The 18,197-nt window shown below is 38.6% G+C and overlaps 2 protein-coding genes across 2 annotated transcripts; both read right to left on the bottom strand.

Moving 5' to 3' along the window:
• Positions 1–4,850: 4,850 nt before the first annotated feature.
• Positions 4,851–12,522, bottom strand: hpxb (hemopexin b). Its single transcript, XM_016459973.1, has 10 exons — positions 12,391–12,522; positions 11,547–11,569; positions 11,166–11,291; positions 10,873–11,030; positions 10,499–10,652; positions 10,089–10,304; positions 9,879–9,971; positions 9,671–9,801; positions 9,057–9,204; positions 4,851–5,208 (listed from the first exon to the last, which is right to left on the bottom strand). Exons 1-10 carry the CDS (start codon positions 12,453–12,455, stop codon positions 4,982–4,984), a joined length of 1,341 nt encoding a protein of 446 aa, XP_016315459.1. The 5' UTR covers positions 12,456–12,522; the 3' UTR covers positions 4,851–4,981.
• A 1,928-nt stretch (positions 12,523–14,450) lies between these two features.
• Positions 14,451–17,188, bottom strand: LOC107668169 (uncharacterized). The gene has a single exon (XM_016459967.1). The coding sequence runs from the start codon at positions 17,186–17,188 to the stop codon at positions 14,612–14,614; it is 2,577 nt and encodes an 858-aa protein (XP_016315453.1). The 3' UTR covers positions 14,451–14,611.
• Positions 17,189–18,197: the final 1,009 nt, after the last annotated feature.

Below are 18,197 nucleotides of genomic sequence, written 5' to 3' on the forward strand. Positions count from 1 at the left end.
TAATACACGAGTTTCACAATTTGAGTTGAATTACTGAAATAAATGAACTTTTCCACGACATTCTAATTTATTGAGATGCACCTGTACTCTTGGTAAGTTAGACATTTTTACTGAATGAAGTATGATGCCCCTTAACTGGAATGCTATCCTTAAGTATGCACATACATATCACTAAAATGTACATTGAAGCGAATTTTATTCAGCCATAATTAGGCTACTCATGATAAGATTAATTTAGGACACTTTACATTTTTGTAGTATCATGTAGTCATGTAGTATATATTGTGTATGTAGGCCTATTTGTGTATATTTGTTTGTATCATCTGTTGAATGTTTGCACATCCTATCTTTGTCTTTTGTCTATTTAGTGTCAATTTGTCCTAAAGTGTCACTGTGATGCTGAAACTGCTTAACTGTTTACACTAAGATTTCCTGAGATACTGTTTTAAATTTTTTTCTGGTAGGTTGATTATGAAAACAGGGACATTGTATAGCCTGATAATGGAGAAATCAATCTCAGTCTATTCTTTCAATAGGTTAGCTATGTGTAGGTTTATATGTCTATATGTTTATATTTTTTATGTTTCATATGTTTGTTTATATATATTTAAATATGTAGCACTGTCAGTGTCATCCTGTAAAGCATGACATTTTGTTCCTTTGTAAGTCTACATATAGCGGAATGACAATAAAGCTCACAAAGCTCACTTGAACTTAAACTTGAACAGTAAATGTGTGCAGAACTGCATCCTGGTTTTTTTTTCAGTATGGATGTAATGTTGTTCCACTACAAGACATTAATTTTCAAAGAAGACAGACATTCTTAATCAAAGCTTTTCCTTTTCCGTTTCCCATATAATGTAGTCTCTGACGGGCCTAAGATGAGTTAAAAGTTTTTAGGAGATCTGTGAAAACCCTCTGGGGAAAGTTTTATTTACACATTGCACCTTAATGAGGTTTACCAGGTTCTTAAAGATGAAAGATGCCTCCAAAAAATATTTGTCAGTTTGTTGTAGGCCAGATTTAACTTCTGCAAAGCCACCAAACCACTGACGGCCCATTCTACACTTGTGTATTATATAGAATTTTGAGGTTGGACAGCTGAGAGAAATCTTCATTGTTTATCTTCTGTATAACACAAAGAAATGTCAGAATATGTAGCTTTGTCTGTTATATTCACTGGTTCCAAATCGAGGAAGCTTTTATTGCAGAACACCTTTATGTTTTGTGCACATTTCAAAGAAAATGGTACAATTCTTAACTGAGTATCTATTCACAAAATCTATGAATACACAACAGTAAAGTAGGAGTGACACAAAATCACAGAACTTAATTAAATATACACCATGCTTAGATATTTTGAGATTAACCCTGTTATATCTTTGTTAAAACATCCAGTTGGAATTCTCTTTTTTATTTTCATTACTTTTCTTCAGTTTGCCTACACCAGAAGTCTACACCAGTCTAAGTGCAGTATTAAAGGTGTTTTACTGTTATGCTGCAAATGTAATATTGATGCATTGTGAAATTAGCATATCTAAAATTCTCAAAATTTTCAGGAATTTTTAATGTTGGTATGGGTTTTGTTCATGTGTTTGTCTTTTATTTTGTATTCATGTTCACAGTATAGTTCCTGGTTTGTCTTGTGATTCTCCAGCAATTAGTCTCTGTATTTAAGCCCTCAAGTTTGCCATGGTTCCTTGTTGTGTATATTGTTTCTGCACCACTGTTGGTGAATCTTCTGTGTTCACGTTTATTTATTTTCTAGTCAAGTCCAAGTTAAATTAGTCAAGTCAACGTGTTGTTTACATTTTATATTCCTCTAATAAATTGGGTTCTTCACTTCAGCTCTGGGTTAAAGGTTATTTTGTTAGTACGTATGCTGTTTTTTTAGTGTATTTATTTGTTTGTTTGTTTATTCGTTTTTTTTGTTATTTATTTGCTCTAAATCCATTTCTTTTAGATGTGTCTCTTACTAAGATCTTATTTACTGTATGTTTGATCATGTAACATCTGACATCTGCTTGACCTGCACATTACCTGTTTTTAATTAAACCTACAAAGTTTGGTTCAAAATTCTAATATGAACCTATTTAAAAGTAATGTAATGTAGGCCTACCGTATATGAATTGCACATACTCTCATATCACACAAAACAATTAGACAGTATTATAGTAATCAGACAATATGAGCCATTTTTTAGCTTTATCTATGTAGCACTAGATAAAGCACAAGCTGTACTTAACCAAAACAGCACTGACAGACTCTTATATAAGTAAACATAACTAAAATACGTTACTTGTGGGAAAGTATGTATTAAAATTATAAAGTTGACATACTTTTAAAACTTTTCTTTAGTGGTCTACAGTTAAATACATTTGTTTGTGATTGTTTCATTGCCTGGTTTGTGAATCAACAATTACCAATATTAGTGTGTTCTTGTTAGTTCATGTGCAGCTACTCAGAAAAAGCCAAAGAAAGGACATAAACTCCTGCATACTGAAGCAGATGTATTATAGTTTTTATTAGTGTATTATAATTTTTTTCATTTCCACAAACACTTGCCTCTGACCTTTCTCAGTTCAGAGAGTTGCTTTAAGTATGATTCAAATATTTATCCTATCTATTTTTAACTAAGGAGCTGTGTGATTAAGGAGCTGCTTCTTCAGATAAAAGATAGGGTCAACTGCCTCTGTAGTTGACGGTCTTCTGGTAAATGATACCCATGACATCCAATGTTATTCACTTCTTTTATGTAATATATTTTGGTTAGAGATGCGGTGTATGGAACATATGGAATATACATGGATGTAATCTGACAAATAGATTTACTGTACTGAATAGGCTTTAAATGGTCTTTGTTGTATGTGTTTTTAGCCTGTTTTTGTTCTGTAAATCTGTGATGAAACTGATTGTACTGCTGTCCATTTTGGCCTGGACACTCCTATGAAAGAGATGTTTAATCTCAGAGATGCTATCCTGGTTAAATAAAGGTTAAATAAAAAAAATTAAAAAAATTAAAAACTGAAATTAAAAATGTGTTCTCTTTGAAAACAATCATGCAAAAACAATATAGCATGCCCTAATGTCCATAAATGTTGTTACTGTACAAATACCTAGGACAATAAATATATGCCAGACAAATGTAATTTTATTAGTACAAGAAATGCATCAGAATCATTAAGCAGCTTGTAACAATGACTGATAATCAGAAACCCCTCTGCTTTCTATTTTGTATACCGATGATTGTAGGTCCACTCAAACCAATTGCCATTTAGTTAAGTTTGCTCACAGCAGCATGGCCCAGTTCTTCAAGAATTTGTTGAGTGGTGTGATAACACCAGTTTGGAATTAAATGTGAGCAAGTCTAAAGAGATGGTAGTAACCTTTTCTAATAAGCAGAGGCAGAAGGCTTTGGCAGCCACTACTGTAATTCATGGAAAGCCTATTGAGATTGTTGAGAAGTACAAGTACCTCGGTACAATTTTTGACAATCTGTTGAAATTTACTTCCAACACAGAGGAGATATTGAGGAAATTCCAACAGCGACAGTACCTTTTGAGGAAGCTCAACTCCTTTGGTGTCAGTAAGAAGACTCTCACTACGTTCTGCTATTCTTACATAGAAAGTGTCATTACATTCGCTATTGTCTGTTGGTTCCATTCTATCAGTCTTCAAAATAGAAATCGTTTGGATCGTACCGTTAAAGTTTGCTCAAAAATTATTGGACTTCCTGTCAGGACTACTGTGAGTGAACAGCAAATGCTGAGGTTAGCTGGCAGGATCATCCTTCACATGTCCTGTTTTCTGTTTTCAAGTGGCTCCACTCAGAACGATGGCTTAAAGGGTTAGTTCACCCAAAAATTAAAATTAGCCTGTGTTTTACTCACCCTCGAAGCATCCTAGGTGTAAATGACTTTCCTCTTTCAGACGAATCCAATCAGAGTTTTAATAAAAATTGTCCTGGCACTTCTAAGCGTTATCATTGCAGTGGGTGGGTGTTTCTGTTCAACAGTCCAAAAACACGTTAAATAAAGCGTGCCTCACACGGCTCAGGGGCATGAATAAAGGCCTCCTGTAGCAAATCCATGCATTTTTGTCAGAAAAATATCCATATTTCAAACGTAATAAACACTTTTCTATCACTTCCGCTATCTGTCATATGCAGAAACGTTCCGGCGGATGACGTGGGACGTATGCGTCGCGCACGCGCCTCTGAGATATGCTAGTGTCGCGAGTTTGTTTAAGGAAGCAAAGTTTCCTTACTTTAGCAAAGGAAAGCCAGTCTCCTCTTGGCTTATATCGAAATCCTGTGACATTTTTCTTTACAAATCGTAGTTTTGTGCTTCTAATTCATGACCGGCGTTTTGTTTTGTTCTCTCTCCACGTTCGTCACTAATCACGCAACGCCGACGTCCTACATCATCTGCCGGAATTGCTTCCGTGTATGACAGATAGCGTATATGACAGAGCCATATGAGGCACGTTTTATTACAGATGCGCGTGCTTTATTTAACGTGTTTTGGACTGTTGAACAGAAACACCCGACCACTGCAATGATAGAGCTTAGAAGTGCCAGGACAATTTTTAATATAACTCCGATTGGATTCGTCTGAAAGAAGAAAGTCATATACACCTAGGATGCCTTGAGGATGAGTAAAACACAGGCTAATTTTCATTTTTGGGTGAACTAACCCTTTAACTGTCCAGGGTGCAGAACACAAAGGAGGAAGGCAACCTTTGTCCCTTAAGTGGTGCAGCTTTTAAAACGCCAACCATCTCTGATCCCCCTGTTTACTACACAGTGACTTTCCTCTTTATGTTATTTGCAAATTGTTGTATACACATACATATATTGCTTATGTTACTCCATGTGACCTTGTGAATTGTCCCTAAGGGATAAATAAAGTGTGGAATTGAATTGAATTGAATTGAATTGAATTGAATTGAATTGAATTGAAGCTCTTTCCTTGCCTTGCTTTTATTCTTCACAGCCAAATTTTTCTGGAGAGATCTTTTGAGGTGCAGGTTTGATCTTGCCCATAGCTAGAATCATTGGGCTTTGATATGAATAGTATTCTGGACCAATAAACACCTTTACACCGTCAGCATCACAGAAACCAGCATCAATTTCGGGAAAGGGAATAGGTCTCTCCATTTTAACAGCTCGAGGGGTGGCCGCAAGATCAATGTCATACATCTTTTGACCTGAGGAGGAGAATGAGGCAATCGTCATGTCAGGAACTGAGAGACACAGGAGAGCAGCAATTTTAATATTTGAAGAGTTCATTTGCAAAAACAAATAACTATTGTTTTTAACAATTTTCAAAAACCACGTTTTTTCATTGTGCATTCCAATTATCTCCATCTCAATCAAACTGCAGTTGGATTATTTTGATTAGGTTAAAAAATAACTAAAAAAAATACAGCTAACTAATACAATAAAACACATAACATAATAAAAAAAACATGATTTTTGAAAATGTTACAAAACGGAGTTAACTGTTTTGGCAAATAAACTCTTCATTTGTTAATTACAAAAATACCAGGTGCAAGTAAACAGGGTAGACAGAACTGAGCTCACAAAAAAGACAAGACAAACGGACAAGACCTGACCAGCAAGATGGGAAACACAAGAGCTGTGGGATAAAAAAGGGATAAACAGCCGCGAATCGACCTGATGCGCTCCTCTGACAGAAACGCTTGATACAGGACTGAGTTCAGTCTGAGACCCAGGTAGATTATCTCCTGTGTGGGCACCAAGCAGCTTTTCGTTTCGTTTATTTTGAACCCCAAGTTCTGTAAATGTATCTGTCTCTGTCTGCTGCCGCGACGGAGTGCAGAGAAGCAGATCGTCTAAATAAGCTGACACTCTGAGACCCGCTATTCTCAGCGGAGTCAGAGCTGCTTCGACATATTTGCTGAAAATTCGTGGAGCTAATGACAGCCCAAACAGAACTGTCAAAAACTCGTAGGCTGTGTCCCGATAGGCAAACCTGAGGAATTTTCTGTGTGTCGGGTAGATGCTTATGTGAAAATATGCATCCTTTAGATCTACAGACGTAGAGGGCTGTGGGGGTCGAGCCGTGGACACCCTGGGGAGGAAAGCTTCAAAGGCCTCCCCATCTTTTTGTCACACTGCTGCCGCATATTTGTCACAGAAGCCCCGAAAAGGGCTTCTGGCTCCACTGGAGCATCAAGAAACTCAGCTTTCTCCCTGTCTGACAGGCCTGAGAGTCCTAGCCACAGAGCCCTTTCACCCGCTACAGCCAAGCCTATGCTGAGGCCGCAGCTCTGGACTGCTCCTCGGGATGATCGTAGGTTGAGATCTGCAATGACGCAGATCTCTTCCCATAGTGCTGGATCAGGAGATCTCCTCCATGAGCTCAGCTTGATATGCTGTGAGCAGGGAGGTGGCATTTAAGGCTTTGACAGCCAGGGCAGAGGAGCGGTAGATTTTCTGAAACAGAGAGGCGGAAAGCCTTTCTGTCCATCCTGGCAGGGACGGGGAGGTGGAGGATAAGGCCGTCCGGCGATTGGGGTGGAGGTGATTTGCCACCGGTGGGGGGTTTAACATCCCTAGGTCCTCCATATTGTGCCCATCCAGCCTAGAGAAAACCTTTAACAGGCACTCTATGAGAGAACGGTTTGTCCCAGAAACGGCGCATCTCTGCGACACATGCTGGGACAGCTGAAATCAGCTGCTTGGCAGGGGAAGTGCGCGATGGCAGTCCCTTCCCATCATATAAATCTCTCTCTGGGCCCTGGCCCTCCTGCTATGAAGGCCAGTCGATAGAGAGTTTGGCAGCTGCCCTCCTGCACACTTCAATGAGGTCCAGGTCTCCCCGTGCGGGGGAGGGAGACTCAGCTGTTACACTGCCCGGTCTGGAAGAGAGATTAGGAGGGAAGATTGCATCATCTTCATCTTCCTCCAAATCCTCTTCCAAGAGACGAGCAATCGTCTCTTCATCTTCCTCCTCGTCTTTATCCCCTGTCAAAGGGTCCGATTCAAAAAGAGGGGGAAGATCGGGAGAGATCTCGTCCATAACCTCTTTCCAGTTATAGAGCATTTGTTGAGCAGCCTCGTCTTTCTCCGCGGGTGGCGCAGAAAAAGTCAGATCCCCTTTATACCCTTAACGGGAAAAGAGAGCAGTGTGGGCAGCACTCGGGATTGGCGAGCGCGGCCTGTGCATGTCTAACTCCCAGACACACGATGCACAGAGGGTGAGAGTCTTTGGATGAAATCATCGACCCACAAGCGCACGGGCGAGAGAGATATTTACCCTTTGCTGCACTGCTGGATTGGCTCACCTTCGCCATAACAGAGATGCGAACAATAGATATTGATCCGTCACACCACTTGACCACATCAATTGAAAAATGAGCTGTAACGGCTCAAATAGACAAAAGATGGGAACCCGCTCGACGCGCTAATTTCCACCAGAAAGAAAAACAGACAGCAGAAAGAAAATATTCACTTCGAAAGCGAATATTCCCTTGTAAGAAAGGAATAACCACATTCTGAGACCTAAAGAAAACGGCTTGTCAGTGAACTGTTAAGCGGCCACTCCCTATGAGGATCTGCTGAGGATAGCTTCCTTAAGGATCTTCACAGGGAAGAGAACGAGAATGAAGTGGGCACCGCTGGCAGCGTTATATATAGGGGAGGCGGGAATCCCCGCATCACTATCGTGATTGGTCTGTCAACTGACAGTTGACAATTTGACAAAAAAACTGACAATTTGTTCCTGTGGCTCAGTGGTAGAGCATTGCGTTAGCAGCGCAAAAGGTTGTGGGTTAAATTCCCAGGGAACACACATGCTGGTAAAAAATCTATAGCCTGAATGCACTGTAAGTCACTTTGGATAAAAGCGTCTGCTAAATGCATAGATTCTTATCAATTAATTATTAAATTAACTGACAGACATGGTGTAATTGGTGCTTCCTGGGCTGGTCACGCCTGAGGTGTTTCCCATAGTGAGATACCGAGCGAATGTTTGAAAGACAACCTACCTACAGCTAAGCATACATAACACTGTATTATTATTAATGAGGCGTTTTATTTCCACTTTTCAAATATTTACTTAATTTTTATAGAAAATAAATGCCTTTCTGATCTGGTATGTGATGGGAAAAGAAGAAGCACGAGTTTGACAAAAGCCGGAATTTAACTTGGGACGATCGCGTCAAAAGCAAATTGCTGACGCTTTACTCGCTGCACTACTGATACTATAAGAAAAACGTGTCTTTTGCAGTGCTGTTTATCGCAGACAAGCATTGGTGGGCGGAGTTAATATAAATAGCCTCTGCCAACAAATTGGCCTATTTGTCCTTAGAGTAAATACACTCTGTTTCATTTTAGAGCTGCTTGACAGAGGAATTGAATTCTGTTTGCATAATTAAAATATTATTTTCATTTATATATTATATTGCTGCAATATTATTATTATTTAATATCTTTGAAACAATCTGTACTGTATAAAGCACTATAGAGACAGAGTGCATATAGGCCACGCCCACACCGGGTGTGTGGGGAGGGGGGGTACAATCCAACAGTCTCCATTGACTTTGTATTGCGGGAAGCTGCCTCCTTGTCATTTCTGACTTATAACAAAAAACAGAACAATTGCTAAAAGCTGTTATGTAACAAGGTGTACAGCAAACAAGTTAAAAACCCTGAATTACGTTTTGCAAGGAATGTGGTTGGGAACCCCTGTTTTAAGGTCTAGTGTACTGACCTGCCAAAAGAAGAGTGACTGTTGTTGGGAACATGTGATAAAAGATGATGCATGCCACATGCTTTTTCTTTTGAGAATTTTTGTTTCTTTGATTTGATGTTTGCTTTTACTCAAGGTGCGTTCCGACTGACAGGGTCCCTATACAGTGTTCACTGCTCCCTACTCCCTACTCCCTAAGCATGGGATATCTGTTGAAGTGGACTTCGCTGACAATAATCGCTCATTTGGAATGCCCTGGAATGTCATCAATGAAACACACACACACACACACACACACACACATATATATATATGATATAAATAACATATTATTCCTACCTTGAATAACGTTTACTACATGCTGATTTGGACACAAAAATGCTGCATCCACAGGACCATCAATGCCCAGCTCTTCCTTCAGAGGTTTAGGGTAGCCCTCTATGAGCGTATAATGTGCTGCTGACTTGTAGATATAGACTTGATCACCCTACTCATGCAAAAAAATAAAAATAAAATAAAATAAATAAATAAATAAAAATACAAAAAATTGTAGAAATGAGAGAAGAGATTGTTTAGAAATTACAGACCTCAACCCTATATTTATTCTATATATCTATCCATCTATCTATCTATCTATCTACAGTATCTCACAGAAGTGAGTACACCCCTCACATTTTTGTAAATATTTTATTATATCTTTTCATGTGACAACACTGAAGAAATTACACTTCGCTACAATGTAAAGTAGTGAATGTACAGCTTGTATAACAGTGTAAATTTGCTGTCCCCTCAAAATAACTCAACACACAGCCATTAATGTCTAAACCGCTGGCCACAAAAAGTGAGTACACCCCTAAGTGAAAATGTCCAAATTGGGCCCAAAGTGTCAATATTTTGTGTGGCCACCATTATTTTCCAGCACTGCCTTAACCCTCTTGATTGATTGATTTTACCTGGATAATGTACATATTATCTCCATAATTAAAAACAGCATCCACCACAACAGAAATTTCCTTCCATAACCTCGAAATAGGGAAATGGTGGCTGCCATCACGGTGTGTGTCCAAACGCATGTACATTGCATCTGTAAGTATAGTAAAATTGAAGTTGTATAATAATGTAAGTTTTGTCAGTTAAGTTTTGCATACTAATAACAATTACCCTGGAATGCATATGATCTCCCTTTATCATCTGTGGTGATAGCATTCAGCTTGACCTCACTGCAGTGTTGTCTTCTTGCACCACCTCCATGACCTAAGGAATAATTTCAACTAGACATTAGGTAAAAAATAAATTCAAGATAAAATGTAATTTTTTAAAAGCAGGAGATATAATAGAGGTATACTTTGTGAGTAATATTAAGTGACTCACCAAATCCTTCACCACACCTCATAAAGTAGTTTCGAGCATCTTTTGGGTATATTCCCGTCACATCCCCAGAAACAGGATGGAATCTTGTGAAGTTGTAACCATGGAAACAGTAATAATGCTCTAGCCAGCGGAAGGCAGATGTGCAGTTTGGCAAGTGTGCCCACACCTTCTTCTTAACCGACTTTGTCTTGATGTCAAAGCTATAAATTTCATTTCCTAAAAAAGGTTTATTGTGATATATTAATATGCAAATCACACTACATACTATACAAGCAAAGTAACAAATTCCGAGCACACAATGCCAAGGAATACCCATGATAGGTGTATAATAGCTGTATAAAGCCACCCAATCTCTAAAGATTTTAATTGTCATTGGTGATGTGAATGTAGAGTAAATATGATTCAATAACCTTTGAAGAACAACACTGAATCAGTGATGCATTCTCCTTTGGGACACTCAACAGCAGCGTCTAGATTGCTGGGGACGCCAGGAAACTCCTGCTGGATTTCCACAGGGTAGCCTTGCTCAAGGGTGTAATTGTAATAGCTAAAGACTTTGTCATCCTTAATAAAAAAATCAAAAATACTCATCAGCACTGAATTGCATGTCTGTGGTTGTAATATTATAGACTGTAGGCTTGGGTTTGCACAATGTGAACAAATATTTGATAGGTTCTTGGTGCTTATGCAAAGAAAAATCGTTGATTTGAAAAAAAAGTTGATTTGAAATTATTTTGATACTCTCTGTATAGAAGCAGACTAGATGTAACTTGTAAAAAAGTACCAGAAAAAAGTAGATGTGGTCATGAACACTGAGATCATCTTGATGGTGCATGCGGAAGGCTGCATCAACATGACCCAGGTGATGATAGTCATCCAGTTCTTTGAATATGTTGTTTGAGAGCTCAGCTGGTCCAGAGAAACCTTTCCATAAATGGTCACCTGAAAAAAAAGAAAAAGAAAAGAATAAAGAATGCAGAAACAGCTATAGACTTAACTTTGAATCTCCACTTGACCTGGCATTGTCTTGTAAAATATACTGAGAAATAATCAAATGAAATAATTATTATAGTAGACCTTTGAAAAAGAACGTGTTTCCTTTTTCATCTGGAGTTATGGCATCAAACTCGATGCCTTTACAACGATCAGGTTTGGCATCATGGGGGTCCTCTCCTTTAGGATGTGAATGGCCCTCAGGGGCATCTATGATGATATCATTACATGCATTTATCATTCATGAAATCTAGAGCATGCAGTAGATCAAGAGTGAATATAGTGCCACTTAACATCCAGTTGATAATCAAACGTAACAAATTTAACCCTTAAAATACCATCAACATAACAATATGGTATTAGTAAAAGCCTTTAGAATTGTGGCAAGAAGAATTTGGCAATTTTTTAACACACTAAGAATGTCAGAATTTCTGAAAAACTGCAGCGATAATTTTTCAAACCTACCTTTTATCATGACATCATGGTGACTGAAATAAAGAAAACAATTAAAATGTAAATGTAAATTTCAATGCTTTGGTCATTTTGGCCAAACTTGGTCCTGGAGGGCTAGTGTCCTGTAGAATTTAGCTACAACTTGCCTCAACACACCTGCCTGGAAGTTTCAAGTATACCTAGTAAGACCTTGATTAGCTGGTTCAGGTGTGTTTGATTACCATTGGAGCTAAATTCTGCAGGACACTGGCCCTCCACGACAAAGTCTGGTGACCCTTTTAAGGAGAAATTTTCGGTTAAATGACTGCATTACACAAAAAACAAACCCAAACAGCATGTAGCTTAATTACATGAATACATACATTTAGTAAATGACTGCCTACTGATCAATTATTAATTAAGTTATTGTGCATAGGCTGTGAACTGAAGACAGCAACGTAGCAAAAAAAAAAAAAATGCTGATGTGGACTTTAACCTGTCAGTATCTATGTTATTGATTGTACTCTGTAGTGTTCTGCAACATCACAAACAATGATAGACCAAATGTAAACATACAAGTAAACAGAGGATTATGCAAACACACTGGTCAAATATGAATTTAATCCCATTTATTCCACAGAAAGCAAAGTATATAAATGTTGTACTACATGTAATAACATGGTAAAATGCTACATGTAAATCATGCATAAAAATATAAACCCCTTAGGCTACAGTACAAGAGTGCTGTTATTAAACTACTGCTTGCTATATTTGCATCATTGCATTTAAGGATCTTGAAAAAGCTATGAAGAAAGGCTGTTTTGGAACACTTTGCAGTCCTTTCTAGATGGAAAGCGATATTGTATCAGATACTCACACTGGAGCCGCATTGCTCAGAGCTAGAGTCAAGCATGCATACAGGGAAAGTAACACCGCAGTCATAATGAGCTGTTCACTTGATCCAGGTTAGCTGAACTAAGCCAAAGGCACTGAAGCAGGGACAGCAGCGGCCCTTTATACTGGTGCTCTCGGTGGGTGGATGCAATGAATGTTTGCGTGCGTGCAGTAATCTTTCGGTAAACATGACACCATTTACTGACAGAGCTGTCCAGAAAAGGGAGAAGATTCCATTATTACAAAATCCTCACTTTAGATAATTAATCATTAACTGTATTAAGTAATAAATAAAACAAATACAAACATGCATGCGACCCAGTAGCAAGAATCTTATTCCATTAATGGTAAGATTTTCCAAGTAACTTTCTGTTTTTGTTTGATGCAACCATTGCTACAACCCTACAACTAAACCTTTAATCTTTGCACTAGCAGCCCAAATTCTTATGTAATATAATCCTAAAATAAATAAAGCTTTTGAATAAGGAACTTGACCCCTTGTCTGCCAATAAAAATCCTTTGAATGTTTCTGTCACTAATGGTCCCATAAAAATTAAATTTTTCATGTCTTTGGTTTTTGTATTTCTTTTCAACTCTCTCTCACACACATACAATTGCAATCGAAATTACTCAATCCCCTGGAGACTAAAGTAATTTACAAATGTAAGCTTTTCTGTAAGATCCAGAGGGTTTTTTAATTGCATCTACAACAGTTTAGTGGCAAATTAAAAGTGATAATGTCAATATATAATGTTTAATATAGTTGTCAATCATACAACTGCTGTTTTTAAGTCATTTATTTGTTAGAACACAATTAAGCCTTTGGAAACTCTATAAGAAAACTGCATTAGATTGAGCATACATTTGGAGGTTATAAAGATTCTGCACAAAATTTGATTTTTGGGGGTTAAATAATTTTGTACATGAATGTTTAGAGCCAAATTGATTTTTCATCAAATTCATGTTCTCAGAAACACTTGGACCCGTGTAAACTTTTTATTATAGTTTACTGATGTTGTTGAACTCTTTTTATAAAATTATGTTCTTGTCAGCAAAATGTCAAGGGGGTTGAATAATTTTGTTTGGAATTCAATCTTTCATCCTTCATTCCACTATCACGTCATTATCAACTACTAAAGATAAGGATTGAGGAACACTATATTGTTGTTCAGTTTGTTGTTTGTTGTTCTGCATGAGGAAGGGGCTTGACTCAGTGTCTTACATAATATGACGACAATAGTTTTGAACATGGTGTTTAGTTTATTTTAAGCTAAAAGATTTTTACTGCTAAGCACAAACAAATCAAGATAAAGACAAAAACAAAATATTCAAACACATGACTAAATAGAGGTCTTAAAGGCAATGCACAACCTTCTGAATAATAACTGGTGATTATTTTTAAACATCTAAGTTGTGTCCCAAATGACGCACTCTACCCTATGCACCTTTACATTATTTTGTATACTTTTATTTATTTTTTGTTATTTTACCATTCAACATCAGAGTCTGATATCCCCTCCGCTACGTAAATAAAGCAGCTACAGCTGAATGCATGAAGTGTCCAACATTTCCACACTTCGATTTTCGGTAAATTAAGTGCATCTTCTGGGTATTTATACTATTTATACTAAAAAGAAATATGCATAGAATAGTGCATAAGTACGCAAAATGGGACGCATTTGTAGTTATCCCATAGATAGCACATTCATTTATTGTACACTTTATGTCATTACATCTTTACATTTACATTTAGACATTTAGCAGACGCTTTTATCCAAAGCGACTTACAAATGAGGACAATGGAAGCAATCAAAATCAACAAAAGAGCAATGATATGCAAGTGTTATAACAAGTCTCAGTTAGCTTAATGCAGTAAAGTATAGTAGTAGTAGTCTTTAAAATGATCAAACATATACATATTTTTTATATATAAAATATGCTTTTACTAAATCTAAAAGTCAAACAGATAGATCTAGAAATCTAGAAAGCCATATCTTTTTCCAAACTAAATTATATCTTATATTATTTTGACATCTCCGCATGAATGAGTGAATTTCTAACTAGGATTTAACATTCTTAATACTACTACTTAGGTCATATAAGGTATTTAATAGAATAGATTAATCAAGTAGAGGTCAAGCAAACCCAATCCACCCATTTTTGTAAAGAACTGATATTTGAAGGTTACTGACAGCATGTATACTTCACTTGTAGCGATAAAGCTTAATGCAGTGGTTCATGCTGTCTGATACTACAAGGTGGCCATCAGGCAGTACAGCAAGGCCTCTAGGGCTGCTTAGACCGTGACTCACAATAGACCGACCAACACCTACAGAAGAATAAAGCACAATACAGTGCTGCTTTCCCCAGTCTGCAACCAGCACATCTCCATCTGTATCGATACAAATGCCCCAAGGATTTGAAAGGACAGGACCCATGCCAGAGCAGATTCCCAAGATACGAATGGTGTTCCACCCAGGTTCTAGCACCTTTATACAAGGTATCCGTCCAGTTTCATTGCCCCTCTCAGAGACAGCTATCAAACCAGATTTCAAGCAAGTTGCCACCAGGTAAGGCCTATGGAAGCCTGTAACAACTGTGCGCTCCATCTTAGCTCCTGTCTTAGGATCCAACTTCAAGGATGTTAAGGTTCCACGACGGATATCTGCCACCAAAAACTCATCTTGCTGTGTCACAGTGACTCCTCTTGGAGCTTCCAGATCTTGCTGAGCACCTGCTGACCCTGATCCTCCGAAGGTCTGCAGAAGGCGGCCATGGCGGCTAAACACCAGGAGTACACGTTCAGCAGCACAAGTAAGGGCTATTAAACCCTTACTATTACCAGCGACATCAAAGAAGTTACGGCAATGTCTGGAAGTGCCCTCACATGTTGGAGGAGAGATTTGTTGCACAACATTTCTTTGTAGATCAGTTATCTGCACACGGACATTTCCACAGTCCACCACAAACAGCTGCCCTTGAGGAGTGGCATGAACTCCACTGGGTAAGGTGAAATCAGTGCGTCCTGATCCTTGCTTGCCAATTTTTTTGACCAGATGTCCAACTTTTAAAGTACTCTTCTCCTCCTCAACCATAAATAGCCCCACGTTTGGTCTCTCTCCACTTCTTTTATCTTTCTTCTGCTCACATCTGGTTTGCTGCATAGCTTTTCCCTCTATAGCAGACAAAGACAAAGATCTGCAAATTCTACTGGAAACCTCAGAGAAGACCGTTGTTGAATGGTCTTTTGATTCCCAGTTTTCAGAAACTTTAGGGCCTTGTTCTGAATTAGTACAGGGAGGACTCTCTGACAGGCAGCGGTTCATCTTTCTCTTTACGTTCTCTCCTTTTCCGTTAATCAAAGGGCGGCCCCTGGTAGTAAGGTCGGCTGTAGAGATAGACCGTTTTTTTTCTCCTTTCATAGACTCACTACGACTGCTTCCTGACCTGACAATGAATGTGTAGTTTGAATCAATGCTATCTGCTGGAGAGGAAGGTCGTTTCAGTTCACCAGAGCACTGACTTAACTGTGCTGCTTCCTTAGATGAAAGATCTAAATAGCTGTGATAGCTTGATTTAGCACCCCTGTAATCAGACTTAGTAGGTGGCATATTATCATTAACATAATGTAACATTCCTCCTCTGAATCCTTGACTTCCTTTGTAGTGTTTGAGCACATTATCCTCAGGGGGACAGGAAGGTTCTTTGCTAGAGACTGGGAGTAGGGTCCTTTGATTTCTGTAGTCTTTGGAGTGTTTTCTGACTCCATATTGTCCAGTTACTGGCCACTTGTCTTCTGACTCTCCTTGGCTTGACACTGGATGGATAGCCAAAAACAGGTCATCTCCACGGATGTCAGAACCAGGTGATTCCAGCTCTTCATCCTGGGACGACTCAGAATTGTCCCGTTTGCAACCGAAAAAATGTTGTGGTTTTGGGCTTGGGAGTTTTGCATCTTCCACCAATGCATTCTCTTCAGTTGTTGATATACGAATCTTCCTGACAACACGAGAGGTTCCGGTATTTGTCCTGGATGATTCTTTGTCCATTCCACCTACAGCTCCCAGCTTACATGGAGTATGCAGTTGTTCAGATACAGCCACATGGTTCTCATGTGGCAAATCTCCAGAATGGATAGCACACTTGTGGCCCTGTGGTCCACACACACCAACTGGAAAACTCAGGTTGTTCTCTTGCACAACAACCTCCCCAAAAGGTATGGTACTTGGCTGTTGGTAAGGCTGAAAATGTACGTTTTTTAGAGAGAGAGAGATTTCCCACGGTTGTATCAGCTCCCGAACACCTCTCAGTAACTGACTTTTATTGGGCCCACTGGGATATCTACCCCACATGTGGATCTGTTCTCTCAGTTGGCCCACCTTTCTCAGCTGCCTGTCTACCAGAGACTGTCCTACCCGAACTGCAGCTGCATTCTCTCTTTTTATTTGTTGCATCTGTTGCTGGGTATCCCTATGTATTTGTTCCACTCTCTCCAGCAGGTAGCGTTCCTCTTTCTGAGCTCCAAGAATAGCAGAATCCAAACCCTGGTTTACTTTGTCCACTTCTGCAGTTTGCCATTCCCTTAGCTGCTGGAGTTCCTGCTCACTCTGTGATAGGTCACATAGTGCTTGTGTTATCCAGGTAGGAAAGGAGCTGAGAGACTGGGTGGAGACCTCATGTTTCTCAAAAACTGAACTGGAAAGACGCACAGGGGTGCTGGACACTGGTTGAGATACAGTTGCTGGAAAGGGTCTCCTGTGGAAGTGTGACCCAAGCAGCATCATTCTAAAGCAGGGGGCTTTCTGAACTTCAGTTTCACTGATGATACCTGTTGGGAAAATTGTAAAATTCTTGTTACAAAATACCACACACATACTGTGTACAGTTAATACATACAACCAAGATTTATTGGAAATACGTGACTCTGCCTATATGTCTGCAAAACCTGAATTATGTCGTTCTGGGTACATTTCACTGCACTTTTCATGATATGTCCACAAGAGGCACTATAAGCTACAGTTGTGGTCAAAACGCATATCTGCAAAATGTTAATTATTTTACCAAAATAAGAGGGATCATACAAAATGCATGTTGTTTTTTATTTAGTACTGACCTAAAGATATTTAGAAAAAAACGTTTATATAGTCCACAAGAGAAAAAATAGTGGAATTTATAAAAATGACCAGTTCAAAAGTTTGTTGTTAATACTGTGTTGTTACCTGGATTATTTTCGTTTTTTGGCTTTGTTTTGTGATAGTTGTTCATGAGCGCCTTGTTTGTTCTGAATCGTTAAACTGGTCGCTGTTCTTCAGAAAAATCCTTCAGGTCCAAGAAATTATTTGGTTTTCCAGCATCTTTTGAACCTGTATTTGAACGCTTTCTAACAATGACTATATGGTTTTGAGATCCATCTTTTCACACTGAGGAAAACTGAGGGACATATATGCAACTATAACAAAAAGTTCAAATGCTCACTGATGCTCCAGAAGGAAACACGATGCGTTAAGAGCCTGGAGGTGGAATTTCCTTTTTGAATTTGAAGATCAGGGTAAATTGAACTTATTTTGTCTCCTGGGAAACATGTAACTATCTTCTGTAGCTTCTGAAGGGCAGTTCTAAATGAAATATATATATTATAAAAATAAGAATAATGTACACATCTTCATTCTGTTTAAAAGTTTACACCCCTGGCTCTTAATGCATCGTTTTTCCTTATAGACTCTATAAGGAAAAACGATGCATTAAGAGCCAGGGATAATATAGAGCATCAGTGACCATTTGATCCTTTTG

The sequence above is a fragment of the Sinocyclocheilus anshuiensis genome, unplaced genomic scaffold (genome assembly GCF_001515605.1).
Source record: "Sinocyclocheilus anshuiensis isolate Anshui unplaced genomic scaffold, SAMN03320099.WGS_v1.1 scaffold3332, whole genome shotgun sequence".
Classification (NCBI taxonomy): domain Eukaryota; kingdom Metazoa; phylum Chordata; class Actinopteri; order Cypriniformes; family Cyprinidae; genus Sinocyclocheilus; species Sinocyclocheilus anshuiensis.

Excerpts from the sequence above, each read along its gene's own strand:
- hpxb (XM_016459973.1), bottom strand. The coding sequence starts at position 12,455 with ATGACTGCGGTGTTACTTTCCCTGTATGCATGCTTGACTCTAGCTCTG. Across the intron at positions 9,972-10,088 it reads GAGGTGTGGTGAAGGATTTG|GTCATGGAGGTGGTGCAAGA; the intron begins GTGAGTCACTTA and ends ATTATTCCTTAG. Across the intron at positions 9,205-9,670 it reads ATAATATGTACATTATCCAG|GGTGATCAAGTCTATATCTA; the intron begins GTAAAATCAATC and ends TTGCATGAGTAG.
- LOC107668169 (XM_016459967.1), bottom strand. The coding sequence starts at position 17,188 with ATGCTGCTTGGGTCACACTTCCACAGGAGACCCTTTCCAGCAACTGTA.